At 41.9% G+C, this 18,342-nt stretch overlaps 1 protein-coding gene across 2 annotated transcripts in view; it reads left to right on the top strand.

Moving 5' to 3' along the window:
• Positions 1 to 5,104: 5,104 nt before the first annotated feature.
• The window catches only part of ANXA13 (annexin A13), a 21,912-nt gene continuing 8,674 nt past the window's right edge, over positions 5,105 to 18,342 (top strand). Inside the window, exons 1-4 of one of the 2 annotated variants that reach the window (XM_030446453.1) lie at positions 5,105 to 5,181; positions 6,706 to 6,780; positions 16,012 to 16,090; positions 18,192 to 18,286. In XM_030446453.1, the coding sequence (XP_030302313.1) occupies positions 5,167 to 5,181; positions 6,706 to 6,780; positions 16,012 to 16,090; positions 18,192 to 18,286 (264 nt within the window). In that variant the 5' untranslated portion in view covers positions 5,105 to 5,166. The remainder of the gene's footprint in view (positions 5,182 to 6,705; positions 6,781 to 16,011; positions 16,091 to 18,191; positions 18,287 to 18,342) is intronic. The other variant, XM_008505333.2, reaches the window with a different exon arrangement.

The following is an 18,342-nucleotide window of genomic DNA, read 5'->3' as shown; positions in this document are numbered from 1 at the left end:
GTGATGCCGGCTATCAGCTGCGACAGCGGCGGCCCCGTGTGGGCTGCCACACGCAGGCGATGTTGCTCGGGGAGGTTTTCCCTCAGCTCGGCCGCTCCCACCCCACGAGAACAACAACAGCAGCAACAACAACAACAACAGCAACAACAACAATAACAACAACAACAATAACAATCGGCCCTGGGCTGTCGCCGATCGGAAGCGGGTCCAGGCTTAAGCCCCCTCACCGCTTGCTTAGGTTCAGCCTTAGTTCCCGGTGTAGTTCTCCACCCCCCGGGATGGGCACGAAGGATTGCTACAGGCGGGGCAGGTCTGGCAGCAGGAACGCGTTTCACAGCAAGGACTGAGCAACATCGGGTCTGTAGCAGTGGCCTCGGGCTACAGCAGCTGAGAGCGTGTGGGCTGCGGAGTGTGGGGGCTGGGGGCTTGCAGAGCTGAGTGCCAGCAGCAGCCTGTCCTCTTCATAGTGTCCTGAACAAGTGGCTTAATTGTCACCAGGGAATGTGCTTCTAATGAATTGCAGCAGGTGCCATTGCTTGTCTTAGGATCTAGGGTTTTGTGAGACATAGAAAGTGTTACCAGTATCAAAAGTTATGCCAAATCTCCCATGTGGAAGAATTTTCTTATTTTGCAAGCATCAGGAAATTACAGATGGGGAGGGGCTCTATATTTTGAACACTACACAAGCATTCTTGTGTATGATTTGATACAGAATAAAGAGTAGACTACAGTAAGGGAGTTCTTGATGACTTGTGCCGTTTATTTTTAAAGAATCTTATCCTGCATGCTTTCCTTGTAGGAAGCTGAAAGGAGACCAGCAGCATTAAAAAGAAACTTATTTCTCTGTTACCCTTGAGTCAGTCACCAGGGGGCTACAGACGTGATCCTTTTTCTTCAGCATCACTGGTATCTTAAAGATTCCAGTTCTGTATAACTGCAGACACAAAGTCTGAAGGCTGCAGACTTGCCCCATAGCACTGGCACTCAGAGGTCCCTGCAGCTGAAACGATGGTGAGCAGCTCACACAACCTCCAGAGTCTCAAAGCCTCACTGCTCATATCACTATCAGGATTCAGCCCAGGAACACAGTCACACTCTGCCATCCTGACCTCATCCTTAATTCTTTTAACACCAGACTTTCTCTGTCACACCCTACAATGGTTTATAAATAAGTTATGAAAAGACATTAATAAGAAACTTTTTTCCTTGCCAGTTGCCACATAAACCAGATGGTGTGGGTCTTGGGCTGGTACTGTCTGTTTACTTTTGGTATCAGTATTTAGACACACCTCTTAATAAGGCAGGATGGTTTTTTTTCTTGGATGCTTCAGAGGTGAGCTATTTTGTCAGTGACACCAGCACCCAAAGAACACTCTTACTTAAACACAGATACAAGAATCCACAAGCTAAAAAGATGCTTAGAATAACAGTAATGTATGCAGAATTCCATTACATTCCTTCCATCTGCCTCAGGTTTTTCAGTGATAGCACTGCAAAAAAGGGGAGAAAAGACAAGAAAATTAGAACCCTTTGACATGGGGTTGATCTTCAGAGGGACACAAAGACTGAGCAGAGCTGGGATTAGTAGCCAGTGCTGTTTTTTTCAATGGGATTTTAATTTATTGCCAGAAAGGGTACTATACAACAAAATTGCTCTGTTTATAAATGAGTGTGAACATTTTCAGACATTTGCAACTAAAATTCGCAGCTCCACTTGAGATCATTGAATTCTGAAGTTATAATCACATTGCTTTAAATCGTGTATGTACAATGCAGGGAGCTCAGGCCACTGTTCCTTTTTCCAGCCCTTGGGATATCATTAAAACCACATCCACTCCCTCTCCCCCTGCCTCTTGGGACCAGTGTTTAGGTTGTTGCACAGTTTACAGTTTCTCCAGCTGACACTTAGGCAGCTGCAGCAATGAGCAGATTTCTCCTGGAACACAGGCACCATGGGGAGTCTTTTGCAGTTGTTTATAACTTTGCCTGACTTGTGTTACTGCTCACAGGTAATCAGTCCTGGCTCAGCGGCTGCTACCCCTAGTCTGACACTCAAGTAGACCTGTGCCACTGACTCTGTATCATGAATATTAATTCACTTTATTGATTTCTGTTTTGGTCAGTACACATGGTTACTTACTTAAATACATTCATTTCTCACAGGAATGACCTTACTTTGTGAGGGCAAGAAATAAAGACTCAACAGTTCAGCCTGGTGTGCATCATCCATTACCTGCTCTTCTTCCACAGTCTGTAATAATCTCCACTTTCTTTGCCCCTTCTCAGATATTTTTAGACAATCTTCTTTTTGCCTTTGATGTCTTCTGCTGTTCAGAACTCACTCCATTTTTCTAAAATTATTCCCATGTTCCCATTATGCTCATTTTTTACATTATTCCCATGTTCTTTTTTTATATAGAGGCTCAATTATGTTTTCAGGGTTCCATTTTTCTGACTGTGCTTTCTATCTTTTCTTTGTATAAAGAAAGTTTGCCTATTGAGTTGTAATATATTCTCTTCCACTTCTTATCAGAATCACAGGAAGTTAGGGATTGGAAGGGACCTTGAAAGATCATCGAGTCCAAACCCCTGCCAGAGCAGGGTCACCTACAGGAGGTCACACAGGAACACATCCAGGTGGGCTTTGAATGTCTCCAGAGAAGGAGACTCCACAACCTCCCTGGGCAGTCTGTGCCAGGGCTCTGCCACCCTCACTGTAAAACAATTTCTCCTCATGTTTATATATTTCTCCACAGCTTTCATTCACAAGATCACCTTCTCAAATAAAATTACCTTTTGGTTCACTGATTTTTCAGAAGTCTGCTTTTTTCTTTATTCTGATTATTTTTTTTCTTATTCTTTTGTGCTTTTTTTTGCAATAAGGTAACTCCATGTGCCATTATCACCTGCAAACAAATTACTTTCTCCTTCTGGATTTTCAGCCAGTCCCTGCTTTTTTAAAACCAGAAGTAGAAGTTTGGCTTTCTTAGTGGCTTCCTCTATTACCTGAGAGAGAAGTTGATTCCAGTTTGCCCAACAAGCTTGATGGGCTAGTGGGGGTCTGCTGGTTTGCTTCTCCCACCAACAGATAGCTGAGGCACATCTCTACAGTGCTCTGAAAGAGACAGCTGAGCAATGAGATCTCTTTTTCTCATTCCTTCTGCTCTTGGTTGGCCTGATCAGCCAACATGGGAAGAGTATTTACTTCCCAAGGAAACTGTTCTTTTTTTCAGGAGTGATTTGTGCACTACCCTCAAGCTGCTTATCCAAGTTGACAACAGCTGATCAGATCTCAAGACCAAGTAGTTCCCAGGGAATTCTTTCCTTAGAAATAATGCTTTTTGCATATACAGGACTGGGATTGTGGCTTCCTTCAAGGACAGTGGCTTCCCACTGGAGACAAATTGATTGCAAATGCCTGGTTTTAGCTGAGTTTGTTGATGGGCTGTTGGTGGCTTATTTAGGACTTCCACTCCAGTTTTCAGCCCCTTAAATTTCTCTCTAAATTGAACATTTGAAACCTTAAGACCTTCCTCTAGCTTTTTCTTGTTAGTGAACTGTCCTGGTTTGGGCCAGGATAAAGGTGATTTTCTGTCCTGTACTTTTGCTTTCAGCTAAGTCTCTTGTAAGTAGCTGCACTTACTGAAATTAACAGCAAGTTTCTCAGTCAGTGTCTGCTTCTAGGACTGATAACACTCGATGTTTATAGTTACAGCTGGAGACTGGTGTGCAGAGCCAAGGACACTGCGCAGCTCTGAGGAACATTTTGCCCTCTGGAAGGAGAAAAGGAGTGAAGAGGCCACACCTGCAGCTCTCCTTTAGGGAGGAACAGACAAGAGATGGCCAAAATTAACCAGAGTATCCTATCCCATATACATCATACTCAGTATAAATTTGAGGGATCATGAGGGTCAAACCCCTTCCTGCTTCCCTTTCTTTGCCTGTCCCTGTTTGCTTTGGCACCCTGGGAGGATTCTGTCCGTGCTTCTTCCCAGGCTCAACTTCATTCCTTCATTCCCAACTTTTCTACCTCCTCGCTCAGGCAGTGCCAGGGAATGGGGACAGAGGGTTGCAGTCAGGCCATAGAACTGTCCCTGCTGCTCCTTCCCCTCCTGCTTTTTTTCCCCTGCTCCAGTGTGGATCCCTCCCAGGTTCACAGGTCCTGACACAAAACCTGCTTCTGCATGGATCTCCTCTCCATGGGGCCACTGTTCCTGACAGGAGCCTGCTCCAGCACAGGCTCACCACAGGGTGCAGCTCTCAGAGCACATCCACCTGCACCACTGGGAGGTCCTCCACAGGCTGCAGGTTGATATCTGCTTCTCCATGGAGCCCCAAGGGCTGCAAGAGGACAAAAGCCGTTTCCCCATGTTCCAAAGGCTGCAAGGAGAATCTCTGCTGTAGTGCCTGGAGCACCTCCTCCCTTCGCCTCCTCACTGACCTTGATGTCTGCAGGACTTTCTCTCACATTTTTCTTGTTCCACCTTTGAAGCTGCCATGCAGTATTTTTTAAACCTTTTTAAAATATATTATCACAGGAACACCACCAGCATAGCTGATGTGGCTCAGCTTTGTCCTGTGGTGGGTCCAGTTTGGAGTCAGCTGGCACTGGCTCTGTCTAGCATGGAGGCAATCCCTGATCTCTTCTCACAGTGGCCACCCCTGCAATCCCCCCACCATAAAAACTTTGCCATGTAAGCCAAATAAAATCAGTGGGATGCTGTTAGAAATATTCCGTAGGAGCTAGAGGATCCTCAGTAACATTAAATACCACTAAATCCCATAAGATCCTAGATAAACTCCTCAGAGGAGGGATGTTTCCTTTTAAAATGTTTGGAAAGCTCATGCTGGGGACTACAGCAATTAGATAAATGAGGATATATAATCTCAAGTCTTATATTGTGAAATCCTGATTTTCCTTGGTAAAGCCAGCCAGCTATATGACCCAACAGGATGTGTTCTTAGATAGCAGGGATAATAAAGCCACCATGAAATGATGAGTATGCCCCACCTTGAAATGACTAGAATTCAAATAATGTCAGAAGTTACTGATTAACCCAGGGCTGGGTAGGATTTGTACGCTCAAGAAAAATTGTCTGTCCCATCTGAATGCTTGCTTATTGAAGAGCAGAAGAGTTGCATCTCCTGCATGCAGGCTAAGCAAAAATGGGCAGTTCACATGTAAGTAGTTATTTAATTTGCATTGTCAAGAATGCAATAATTTCCTGCCTTTATTGTTGACCATTTTCACTTTAAATGATATTAATGCAACTGCATTAATTAACATCAAAATCTAATTTAAATTTGAGTGGGAAACGGGTATGCAAATCTGGTAGCATGGCTTAATTGCAGTACATGAATAATGAAACTATTTCTGTAACACAGGTTCTGACTTTTAATGCTCATTGTGGCTTAGTTAAAAAGGGCAGCCCTTTAATTTTGAGAAAAAAAATTATGCGTAGGATGTGATGAAAGAACTAATTTTAGTTAGTTTAGCAAATTTGTTTTGGAACATTCTGAACACTTGAGTAAATCCCCAAAGATATATGAAAAATGTCCTGTCCTAAAGGCCAACACTTCCAAAAATTTGGCTGAGTTTGTCACTGAATAGTAGAGACTGCAGTAATCTCAAGTGTGGTACTCACAGAAGGAAACAATTAAAATTCAGGTGTCAGGGTTTACTGCATGAAATCACCTTGTGAGTTTTGACTGAGACAATTTAATCTAACATCTGGGTGTTTAATAATCAATATCTAAGTCAGCATAAAGACATTTAACTTCAAAACTACCCAACTGTCAAAAGCTTGCGTGGTATCTGAGTGACTGGTGCTTCTGAAAGTAGCTTTTGCTGAAAAAGTCTGAGGGGTTTTAGCTCCAATTTTAAAACTAATTAATGAAAGGAAAAATAACTAATTAATAAAAAGCAAAAATACCCTCACTGCTTTACAGTATGCATCCACTGAAGGCAGCCTGTTTGCTGATACAGGCTAATGTTACATTAGTTTCTCTAAGATTTATATTCTTTTTTAAACTCAAATTCAGCAAGGCCATGAGAGATGCTGAGCATCTGCAGCTTTTTGGACCATCTCTCCAGGACATTTGCTTTGCCAGACTGAGCAAGAGAGCCCAGACCATTGCACAAAGCTCAAGCACCTGAGTTAAGGAGCTTTCTGTCTCCCTGTGGCAGTGTGGATGGTCCCTTCTCCATCCTTGTGTGGCCTGGCTGCTTGCATAAGGGGAAAGAAGCAAGCAGTTCACTGACCTGTCTTTATGTAAGAAGGCTCCTGCCACTCAGCCCCATGTATCCATACAAACACATTTTGTGTGGATATGGAAGAGAGGTCACAGCACTGCAGGTCAAGTGGGTTTAGCAGTTGTGTGATCTCCATGCTAGACCAGGTAGGCTGGATGTAGGTGCACTACATTGGGGCTGGGCTGTAGGATTCTGTGGAAGGAGATGAGAGCCCATGTGGGAAGAGAATCCCATGATTTGCATCATTCTCTGTTTTTCTCTAGGAAATTGCAGGTAATATTAGAGAAATCCCTGCATTTGAATCAGAGAACCTCTTCTATCAGCATACAGCCTGAAAAACACTAGGGTTCCTAACAGAAATTTTCAGCTTTAGTTTGTTCTTTCTCCTAATCTCATGTTTTGCAACCATAGGCTCATGGGTGTCTTACATACTGTGTTTTTTAAACCTCCAGAGCAAGTCTTACAGCCTCACAGAGGATGTACGGAAACCATCCATAGGCACCACCACTTTGCCAGCAGATGAGCCCGTAAGCACATTTTTTGTGAAGGATGAAAGGGGCACTGTGGTGTTGCAGCACACGTTGCTGTGCTTTAGGGTGGCTTTGGGAGGTCCTGCAGGGCTACTCCTCTTTCATGATCAAGACTGGCCCTGGAAATCTGGGTAAAACTGGGTTGTCTAATTCTGTTGAGTACTTCATTTTTCCAAAATGTTATCTGCTTTGAAATTGCAGAAGTGAATTTTTTTAAAGAGACCAAATTCTGGCCAGGATAAATATCAAATTAATCATCTGTGTCAAATAAGGTATTTTATTTTGTTGAGTGGATTTTAGTTTTTAAACTATTTTTTTAGAATGTCATTATTAAACAAAGTTTTACTGAAAGCTAAGCATTGTTCTAAGAAAAACTTCCATTATATGGATGTTAAAGTGGAACTTTAAAGCTACATCAAAATGTCTCATTTTAAAATGAAGCTTTCATCAAAATTAATATATTCCTGAACATGCTATTTGGAACAAAAGTAACAAATTTCACTGAAAACAGTGCTTTCAACAAAAGATTTCCAACTATCTCTAAAGTGTACCTCTTTCTTAGAAACTGAGCTCCCAATTAAGAGCTGCAGCTGATGCAATATTAAAGCTCTAAATCTGCATATGTCCACATGCTTTTAGCTCTCTGAACATGATCTGGTCCATTTTTCTACAATCAAACAAAGTTTTTGACTGCATATTCTTAGCAATTTGAAGTCTCTATTTTCTGTTTGCAGTCTTACATCAAGCTTATCTGCATTTCTGCTGTCTTCAAAATTACCACAAGTAGAATCAATCCACCTGAAAATCTTGGTAGCTGCTCTGCTGTAAGCAAGGTGCTTTGGGGACACTTTGGGAGTAGCAGCAATGCTTTGATGATGTGATGGTTTGAAAAGTTGGATGGATTTTTACTTTTGTGAAATTATGTACTTGTTTTAACCTCTGTCAAGAATCCAAGATGACTTCTTTATGCATTATTCCATTGTTCTCTGTGATGTTTGTGACTTGCATTCATTGGGGGTAGGGACAGTTCTTTGTTTTTAATTTAAACTCCCTTGAGTTTCACATCATTGTAGAGCAACCCAGACTTTCTGCCAGGGAGGACCTCTATAGTGTAAGAAGGGGCTGGCAGGTTGTCATGGGCTAGATGGTTTGAGAACTTGAAAGTTAAAAATTAAGTATAACCTGGAGAATATGCCCGAGGAGTTCTCTTGGGAATATGTTCACAAACATGACCAGGGCCTTTGTGTTGCCTATGGACATTTCCATTCTTGTGGAATGTTTCCATAGTACATGGAATGTACTTACTTACCACAGCGTGATTTATTAGATCATCAAAAAGCTCAACAATTGCTGTTTGTTGCTTCCCCTGGCAGACCAATATTCAGTGACAGTCAATTCTTGTTCAGTCCTTGGCTATAAGCCCACAGTTAGCAGAAGACAGAAATACCTTCTTGTTCAGCCACCCAACACTGGGGAAGAGCTGTGGCAGATTCTTTTCATTTCCATGGTCCCCTTTTATCCAGGATACTTGGTGTTCCTTTTAAGTCTGAGGCTGTCCTGTGAGTGCAGCTGTGGTAGGTGTTAACAAGCATCCATCCATTAAAATTTATGATGCATTTGTGGCAAAAAAAAAGAACCCAGCTGAAGTATCAAAGGGTCATTACATTTATGTTTTGCATAATGTGAGCAATAAAAAAACCTGTGGTTTGCAAAAACATAAACACAAAAAATTCCAAAATATCTGGACTCAGCCCTCTTTGTTTAGAACATTTTTAGTATTTTTTGTTACTATCATAGAATCAGAGAATGGGTTGGGAGGGAACTTAATAATCACCTTGTTCCAACCCCTCTGCCTGGGCAGGGGCACCTCCCATTAGATCAGGTTGCTCACAACCCCATCCAGTCTGGCCTTGAACACTTCCAGAGTAGGGGCATCCACAATGTCTGTGGGCAGCCTGTGCCAGTGTCTCACCACCCTCACACTAAACCATTTCTTCCTACTGTCTAACCTAAATCTACCCTCTTCCAGCTTAAAACCATTACCCCTTGTCCTGTCACTACATGCCCTTGGGAAAAATCCCTCCCCAGCACCCCTCTATGTTTCTTTAAGGTACTGGAAAGCCACTAAAAGGTCTCCCTGGAGCCTTCTCCAGGCTGAACAATGCCAAGTCTTTCAGCCTGTATTTTCAGGAGAGCTGCTCCAGCCCTCTGATCATCTTCATGGCCCTCCTCTGGACTTGCTCCAAGAGTTCCATGTTGTTCTTGTATTTAGGAGCTCCAGAAAAATTATTCTGCCTTTAACTGTGACTAAAGCAAAGGACTGATGGCTGCTGCTCTGGGTGACTCAGATAACCTGGGAGTATCTTGAGAACTCCTCCACCCTGTGAGGTGGAAAGGAGTTGGACACAGAAACTTCCAAGTTCAGTAGACACAGTTGGTTTGTTAGGCACTGAACATGCAATGTCTGTATCATAACAGCCCTTCTATATGTTTTTTCATATCTAGATGGTGTTTAGATAATGCATCTGACAGAGGAATGTTTATAAAACAATCAAGGAACCAAGGGGGGAAGCATGTAATCTTGAGGCTTCTCTGATGGGGTGCAGCACCCTTCAATTTCTTCTCCTTTTAAATAATGGAGCTCTAAAATACACAAAAGAGTCAACATGATGTTCTCAAAGATTGTGTCTGTATATTTCATCCTGTGTAGATATAAGCTAATTCATGGTGGCTTTCTTGCTGACATACACAAGAATTCACCTCAATTCCATCAATGTTAACTGACCAGAACTCAGCACAAGTCTTAGCTGAGGTAATGAGTGTAAAATTTTAGTAAGACATAAGAATGCTTGAGATATCTCTGTATCAGTATGGAAGTCAGAGATTTGGTATCTCAACTGAAAAAAAAAAAAAAGAGGCAGAATTTGCCAGTTTCCAATCATTTTAATGATCATTATCCCCAGCAGCCCAGCATAGAAGGTATTTTCCAATCAGGCATTTTGTTGAATAAAATAAAAGTAGACAAGTCCACCCCCAGGATAACAGAGAATTATTCCCGACTGGGATTCTAGATTTCTCCTAGATTAATAAAACCATCTGTTTGCTTTTGCTTTTTTTCCTATTTTTTTTTTTTTTTTAATTTGTGGCTTCCTTTTGCAAGATAAGTATTAAAAGGAAGTGATGTGAGGCATGACTCATGCCTAAACACAGGCATGGTGTCTGGAAATTTCTAGCATCCTTTCTGTCCCCAGCCTCAGTGGCCAGGGACAGCATCATCAGCCCTGTGTCACCTTTGCCACTCTCACCCAAGCACCAGCTGGTCTGGCACATCTCAAGGGGGTCTCTATTTAAAGAGATGAATTGAACCCTCCAGAACTCAAAGCTGTGATTTTCCAACTTCAACATTCCCACTGCCTGGTACCCTGTTAATGAACTGATTTGAAATGTTATCTGTGTTAAAAAGTCCCACCAGCCACAAGAGGGCCTGGACACATTCAAACTGGGCAATGTAAAATGCAGCCAGGACACAACCCCCTCCAAACATTTTTTTCACTTTTTTGTGGACTCCTCTGTCATGGTGAGGAGTATGAATAAACTGAGTGGCTAAAAAATTAGCCATAAGCTATTATGAGATTGTATATAAACAGATACTTACAGGAGGGACAATTTAGGACAGAAATGGCTTTAATTTTGCTGTTTAACTTGTCAGAGCAATTAGCTTCACTGCTGCTACTTGTTGCAGGATAATGTCGATGTGACTAATACTATCAGGATCTTGTTGTCAGTGCAGTTTTAGTCTCAGATGTTGAAAATAAGGTTATTTGCACCTCTCAATTTGAAAGAGTCACTGAGCCATTGCAAAACTGTTGAGTAATGAAATCTAATCTACATAATTTACATGTATTGTTTTACCCAGTATAGAATTCATATAGAAATCGTTTTGTTCCTGATAGCAACAAGCTGACTGCACAATGTGTGTTGCTGTTTTACAGCTGTTAGACCTAAAACAGCTGTAAGGATTTGGGAGAGTGACAGCCTGCTTGGCAGATGGCAGGTGGCATTTGGAGACCCCAAGACCATTCTCTAGCAGTCAAGGAAGCAGATGGTAATTTTCCAGTTACATGTTGTGGTTGAATGAGAAAATTGCTAAAAAAAAAAAAAAAAAAAAAGACAGGTACATTTTGCAAAACAGCAGAGGAAGAAACCTTGCAGTCAAAAGGACACACACAGCCCCTAAGGTGCCACTTGCCAGTTGAAAAGAAGTTGTTTATCAACCCCACCATTTTATTACTATAGCACAAACCCTGGTGTTGCTGGTATTGCCCCGGTGCCAACATCCTGCAGCTGTTCACTCCTGTTTGTTTTCAAATGCTACTGCCCATCTCCTCTGGCCTGTATGCTGAAGGCCTTTATATTTCTAATAAATTCCTAACTGAATAATTGAGCCCAATTATTTGAATTTCATTGAAAAGAAACTTGCCAAAACCCCCATCTTTTTCTTATGCAAGGAGCAGAGAAGATGGTGTGCCCACCGTCCACTAATGACTCTATATTCTCACCCATCAACAGCCTTTCCCAGTTAGATAAGACCTGGCCTTGCCACCAGTAATCGTTCTTTGTTTCCTTTGCTTCTCCAGTTTATTAAAGAACTCTAAAAGTTCTTCTCCTGGAAGTACTTGTATGCTGAAATGAAAAGGACTTCATCTGTTTTTCAGCCCTTTCTGGTTGATGGTCTGGAGCCTTCTGAGCATGTCACCCTTTTATTGCCCAGTGGCTGACACTGCAGGAGCAGGGCTGTGCTGCCACAGAAAGCAGCCCCAGGCCCCCAGGCCCCACTGCCAGCTTGCCCCAAAGATGCCACAGCTCTGAGATGTGTGATAGGTGTCTCCAGAGCCTTTGCCATGGGTGAGGGAGGTGGTCACTTGTCAGGCAGGTTGAATGCTACTGTTGAAATGGCTTTTTCTCCTCTCTTAATGTTCATTCCAGTCTCAGCTGAATTTTTTACAGTTGCATACAAATGGGCAGATATATTTTCTATTAGGAATGCATAGGTTTAAAATGTGGTGACAATATGATAAAAGAGTAATATATCTTATATAGGGTAGAGGGCTGTGACTATTCCTGCTATACTCATACCTTCTGCTCTGATTCAAAAATTGAATTCCAGTTCAAAGGGAGCTAAAGTAGCATTAAATATTGAAAAAATATTTATGACTGGAAGTGCCTGTTTTAGTGAATCAGACTATTGATGAAGTACATAGATGGCATCCTGTTTTCAGTTCATCTTTGGAAGTAGATCAGAATCAAAATACAGCACCCTGCTCCCATGTTTGTTCTTTTGTTTTATTCTTAACACACAGAAATGGTTGAGAATGAGTGAAGAGATTTAGGCTGTTTGTCACTAAGACTGTCCCTTTGTGTGGGAGTTCAGAGTTTGTTCTGCTACCAGGATGTTATCCTCACCACATGTAATGTACTAGAAATCAAAAACCACAAGATCTAAGACAACATTTTTTTTTTCCTTATCCAGGACTGCTCAGCTAGCTAGCCTTGGATTCCAGTTGCATTGTAGATCATTAAAGGCTTCTGACAGGATAAATAATTAAGGATCTTGAGTATATGTGTGTTGATAAAAAATTAATCACGTAGGTGCTGTTTGCCAAAAGCTGTCTTCTGTGATCATAGTGTATTAGACACAATTTAACTAATGAGATGAACGCCCCAGTTCTGCTGTTTATTATACTAACAAGGTGCATAGATGGTTTGGGATATTTCTTAGTGGACAGAGAAAACAAATTTTTCTCTTAACACAAAAAAGAAATAGAGAAAATCATAGAAATGGAAGGCACCATGAGATATCAGCTCACTTATCCATTGCCTACAGCAAGATCAGCTCTGCCCAAACCAGTTCTGACAGCTCTGGCAGTGCTGAACTGGAGGAGAACTGGTTCATTAGTTGGAGATGAGGCTCCCTGAAGGTCTTTGAACTGATGACTCATTGACTCTGCATGGTGAGAACAGAGAAAAACCTCAACATGTTCCACAGTTTCCTGTCTCTGATGAGGTTTCGATTGTTTGGGCTTGTCTGTTTTTCTGGAATTCCTGTGCTCACCTTTGAGGCACTGTGGATTGTTTGGAGCTTGACTTCCTAAAGAAAGATTTATAACACGGCAGTATGTATATGCATCTCTTACCCTAGCTAAAAACCTTTAATTCACTAGAAAAGAAAATTTTTAGATTAATTTATCAGAAAGCTGTAGGTCTCAAAACTGTCAATGGGTGCCTTTACATTTCTTGAAAATCTTGAGGAGAGACTGTTCTAGAAATCACCTGAACACAAGACTGAGGCATGAGCCCAGCCTTTCTAAGACACCAGAGAATCCAGACAGTGATGGGACCTTATGCCTGTGACCATCACAGGAATTGCTTTGACTGCAGCAGACCAAAATCAGCCAGACAAGAGGTGTCTATTTGTGGGCAACCATGCAGTGGGGTTTTTGGTGCTCACCTTCTTGGTAGAAATGAAAGCTCAGGTTGTTGCACATGGAACTGGTTTGTGTCATTCTTTCTAAAACCTTTCTCCAATGCATTTTTTGTGAACATAATTAAGTATGTGTGAAGAATTAAACTGGTGAACTAGCTCTGGTGTGATTCTGTTACCTGCTACCAGTAACCACTGGTAATGCCCTCAGGTATCTGACATACCCACACTGGGTTGACAGATGTGGGTCCCACACATCTGACAGGCAGAAGGTAACTTACTCTAGGGCATCTCTACCAGCACCAGATTCTATCCTTAGGAAGCTTTTTACTGCTCTAAATTTAATTCCAGAAACCACTCATGTGCAAAAGTCAGTGCTGTAAACAGTCCCCTACCCAGCATATCAGATTTCCTGTTTCTGAAGTTGATGCTAGTAATATACACTGTACTGGAAGAATGGTATCTCCCACGCACATCATTAATGTTTTACAGTGATTTGTTTGAAGATGGAGGCTTCAGCAGAGCTGACTCAACATATTCCTCTGGTGCTTTAAAACAAACATATCCTGAACATCATTAAAGATCAGTCCTTTCCCTTCTGCGTGATTTTTCCTTTGAAAAGAAATAGCTTTGTGTCTTTATGAATCCTCATAAATCCACAATATAAAACCACGATGTTATTTCAGTCTCCATTGCTACAATTTTCCTACCTGTTGCAACTGTGCTACACACAGATACAATAGCTACAAGTTGCATCTAGGAGTTAGACTCACTAAAACTTGAATATAACTGACCATCCATCAGGGCATAAGAGGGAAAAACACTCTCCCAAATCCTGTAATGCCACTGCCAGAGCCAGGTGCATCTTTGAAAGGGTTGGGGCAGTGGGAGCTGCAGAGGTATGACAAAAGTGGGTAAGGTAGAGCAAAGTACAAAATAGCTCCTTGTCTTTGGTGGGTGTTTCTGTTCAGGCTGAATGATTAAAAAGTGGGAGAAAATGCCAGATAAGACCTTCTTCCTCCCACTTCTCACTAGAGCATATTCTGTCACAGGTCAGGAGGAAATAAATGTGGAGCAACCCAATTGCTGGAAAAAAAAGATCTCCCACTATAAAATATGTTACTTTCATGCACCTATTCCCATCTTATTTGAAAGATTTAGAGAAACAAGTGTCAGAAAATACAGTACAGACTTACAAGCAATATTTGTGATAAAGCTGTGGCAATGAAAGTGTTACCTTGTGCTACAGAGCCCAAGATATGTTTCTGCATTGGTATTGTACCTTACCAATTATTACCAAAATAATTCTGTATGTCAATGAGATGGCTGCACTACAGCAGCTACCACTAGCAGTAATTGTATCCTAGCTGCTAACTCCATTAGAAAAGCCAGGTACCTACATGGTATTTAATCTGACACAAAGGTACATTGGTAAAGCAATGCAGAGACCAGATCTGGGTTTTCTCCTTGAGAAAAGACCCCCTGTCTTCTGACAGAGGACTCCTTTATCCAGAGCTGTAGCTCTTCCAGCAGAGCTAGTAGGTCACAGCATGAAACTATTGACCAATACCAACAAACAGATTTCCAGGCTAAATCTATACCCCAAAATAAAGGTCATTCTCTGGCTGGATGGGTACACAGCAGAGCATGACCCACAGCCACATGGCTAAATTCTCTTTATCCCACAAGCAGAACGTTCTTGTGCCTATTATTTTTGATGAATCTTCTTTGCCCTCTGCTATCACCAAGGACAAGGAGGCTCATCAGCCATCTCTGCTCTGCAGCAGGATGATGCCATTTTCAGAAGGGCTTAAAAGCAGACTGCCAGGCCCTGGGGTCAGAATCCTTAATTTAGTGGGGAGCAGAGTGTCATGCCCTGGGCTATCATAACCCTTATTAACAGTGGTGGTGGTAGTGCCTGGCAGCCCTGCAAACCAAGTAGCTTGATCCACAGGTCAGTATTTGAATGGAAATGCAAAAGGACTTGAAGTGCCTACTTAGAGTTCTCAAGTACATTGTGTGCATATAGTTCTACTTGATTTACAAGCCTAGGACCTATTTTCTTGTGTTCTTCTTGAGTTTAGGCTTTTAAAAGACCAGATTCATGGTATTATTAAGGTTGAAAACGTTGCTAGTTTTCTGTTTACATTGATACGTTGGCAGTGGACTTTGAGTTATTATCCCCGGTAGATTTAGCTCAAGTTAAACTCATGTACTTTCTTGCCAAATTAAAAAAAAATATTGTGGTTTTTTTGCGAGGTTTGTATATTTCCAATTACCTTGTTTGCATGAATGCATCAACACAAGAAAGATTTACAGGAGCAGTTTTTGTTCAGCTGATTGGGACTGTAAACTCCCAGTACATACAGATGTATTGCAGGGGTGGGGCATGGTTCTATACACATATGATAGGGCATTTATATTGGCCTGTTGTCAAAGTGGTACAAACAAACAATATTTGATCTGGCATAAAGGTGCCTAATATGAAGTAATTACCTTTACATTATTTGAATAAGGCTGAACTAGCAGAACAAAGTTATATAGGATCAGCACCATGTGTCATGTGGTGACAGCTATTTGTGGATCCATTCTAGGAGCCTAAGTGATAGATACCATATTTCAGCTAAGCCTAGCATGAAATTCATGGTTTAGATAGTATGAACAAAGATCAGTGAAGAACCCAGCCCTAATGCTGTAATTCAGAGGAACTAATGGAAAATTTTCCCCTTGTGTCTCTGATTTCCCAGTCATCCAATAAACGCCAGCATCATGGTTTCGATGCAGACCGGGATGCCAAGAAATTACGTAGTGCCTGCAAAGGAGCAGGTAAGAAAGCTCTTTTTTTTTTATAGAAAGGGCAACTCAAGATTATAAAGAGCATATAGATAAACTTAGGGCAAAATAACTCTTTCAACCATTGCCAGGTAATCTCTATGCTTTTGTCACTCACTGACTAAAAGAACATGCACACCCATGAAGTTTTATGTGACTAAGATAAGTGGCAAGCCACTTTCTTCCTCAAAGACTGGTAAGATCTAGCTTGATAATTGCTTAATAATTGATAATCAGAGGATGAGATAAACCTGATATTTTTTCCCTGCAATAGGAACATCAAGTGGTCAAGATTGATATGACAGTCAGGGGGGTCCAGCTAGTCAAGTCAGATTGAGGTCATGGTTATATGCCCTTTCCCAGGCCTTCAAGTACCAATCAAAAACTACCACCTCCATATGCTCATCAGAACCCACTGCAGTTCCATCAGCTGAAAGGAATATACAATGATGCTCCTTGATCTGCATCAGTGATTTTTAACCAAAAATATTTACTCCCACTATCTTCTAAGGTAGTTCAAGGCAGCTTGCTGACTGTGTGCTACTGTGAATGAGGAATGCACAACATCCATGGGATCCTCAGGTCCGTGGAGGTGACCATGTCTATCAGAGAAAGAACAGTCAGGAAACACGAGAGCAATAAGTTATTAATTCACTCAAGGCATTTGCACAGTAAACATGTATTTAAGCAGTTCTTCCTGGTATAGCAGTGATATTCAGAACCAGATAGTTAATTGCTGAATTTTAAGAACTCTTCTTGTTCTATGAAGTTCTCTGAAGAGCTCTCCTACTGAGAGTTCAGTCCCACACTGCCAGATAGAAGTGATTTTCCTTCTAGAAGTGAACCTGCCTCAGTTCTAAGCAAGAAGAACTACACAAGATTCCCTAAACTTGTCCTGTATCTACTTGCTGGTGATATGCAGGGATAAAAATGCATCAGCTGCTGCTGAATACCAAAATAATTCGCATTTTTATCCTTGTACTGGTAGCTCCTCGGAAACCCTTGCTGGTCCCTGATCCTAGGAGCCTGAGATGAGGCATGGCACAAAGCCCAGTAGGTGGATGGAAGAGACAGGAGAGCACAGGGAGAGCATGGGGCAGTGTCTGCCAGCATGATGTGCATGGGGCAGTGTCTGCCAGCATGATGTGCATGCAGCAGCAGACCTGGCATAGAGCTTGATGTCTTTGATCTGCCAGCTAAGCCTTTTACATGCTATGGGCATTTTGGGGATGCCCATCACATGCCAGGTCATGGGTCTCTTCTGATACAGATTCTCCATTTCAATACTTGTCTTGAAGAAATAATGCCTGAGACAAGCTGCAGGACCTTAGATGGAAGAGCACCAGGACACCTGAGTTAATGGGACAGCTTCACTCAGGCAGTCAAGTATCACTGCTGCAGTCCTGTCCCATTAACCACAAACATAACCAAAGCCTTCCAGCAGCTTTGTTTAGTGCAAACATCTGTTTATACGGCTGAGGGCAAGAAAAGTACAAGAACAAGGTCATTGCCTCTAGTAAGCTGCTTCCATCCATTGCATCAGTTACAACTCAAAGTTGCCCCAAGATTTTCTGCTGGAGGGACCGTGTGTGTTCAGTTCCCCACAGGTTCCTGGGAGATGCAGCTGCAGTGGCGCCTGTCACTGGGGCACTCTGTGCTCTCCACTCTCACTTATTTTTGTTGAGAAAAACAGCAGAGACTCAAAGCACAGAAGCTGCTTCCTGCTCCTCTTCCTGACCCCATTTAGCACAGCTCACAATCCATTTTGCACAGCCTGTACATTCAGGCTGTTGGCTATGGGCAGTGGCATAACTCTCATCTTAGGGGTGATATCTGACCTTCTCAAACACACAATTCTATGTTCCTGATCAAATATGAGCAGCCTGAGGTGGTAAACTTTTACTTTATGATCTGGCCATTGTAGCTATTTACAGTTACAAATATCCTCAAAAAATCTTAGATCCTACAAATCCTAAAGTTTGCACCAGTGGGGATATATGTATAGCAATTTTTTCTCTCTTTAAAGATTTTGGGGTTTTTTTTGTCTGCACCACATTCCTCTTTAAATAACTCCTATGCACCATCTCTTTTTCAGGAACCGATGAAAAGAAAATTATTGAAGTCCTGTCAAGCCGAACATCAGAGCAGAGACAACAAATAAAACAGAAGTACAAGGCTCTGTATAACAAGGTATTTCAAAATAAATGGCATCTGTTTCAAACTGCATGCCAGCCACAGATACAGCC

The sequence above is a fragment of the Calypte anna genome, chromosome 2 (genome assembly GCF_003957555.1).
Source record: "Calypte anna isolate BGI_N300 chromosome 2, bCalAnn1_v1.p, whole genome shotgun sequence".
In the NCBI taxonomy this organism is placed as follows: Eukaryota; Metazoa; Chordata; class Aves; order Apodiformes; family Trochilidae; genus Calypte; species Calypte anna.
This window is presented reverse-complemented; position numbering and strand designations above follow the sequence as displayed.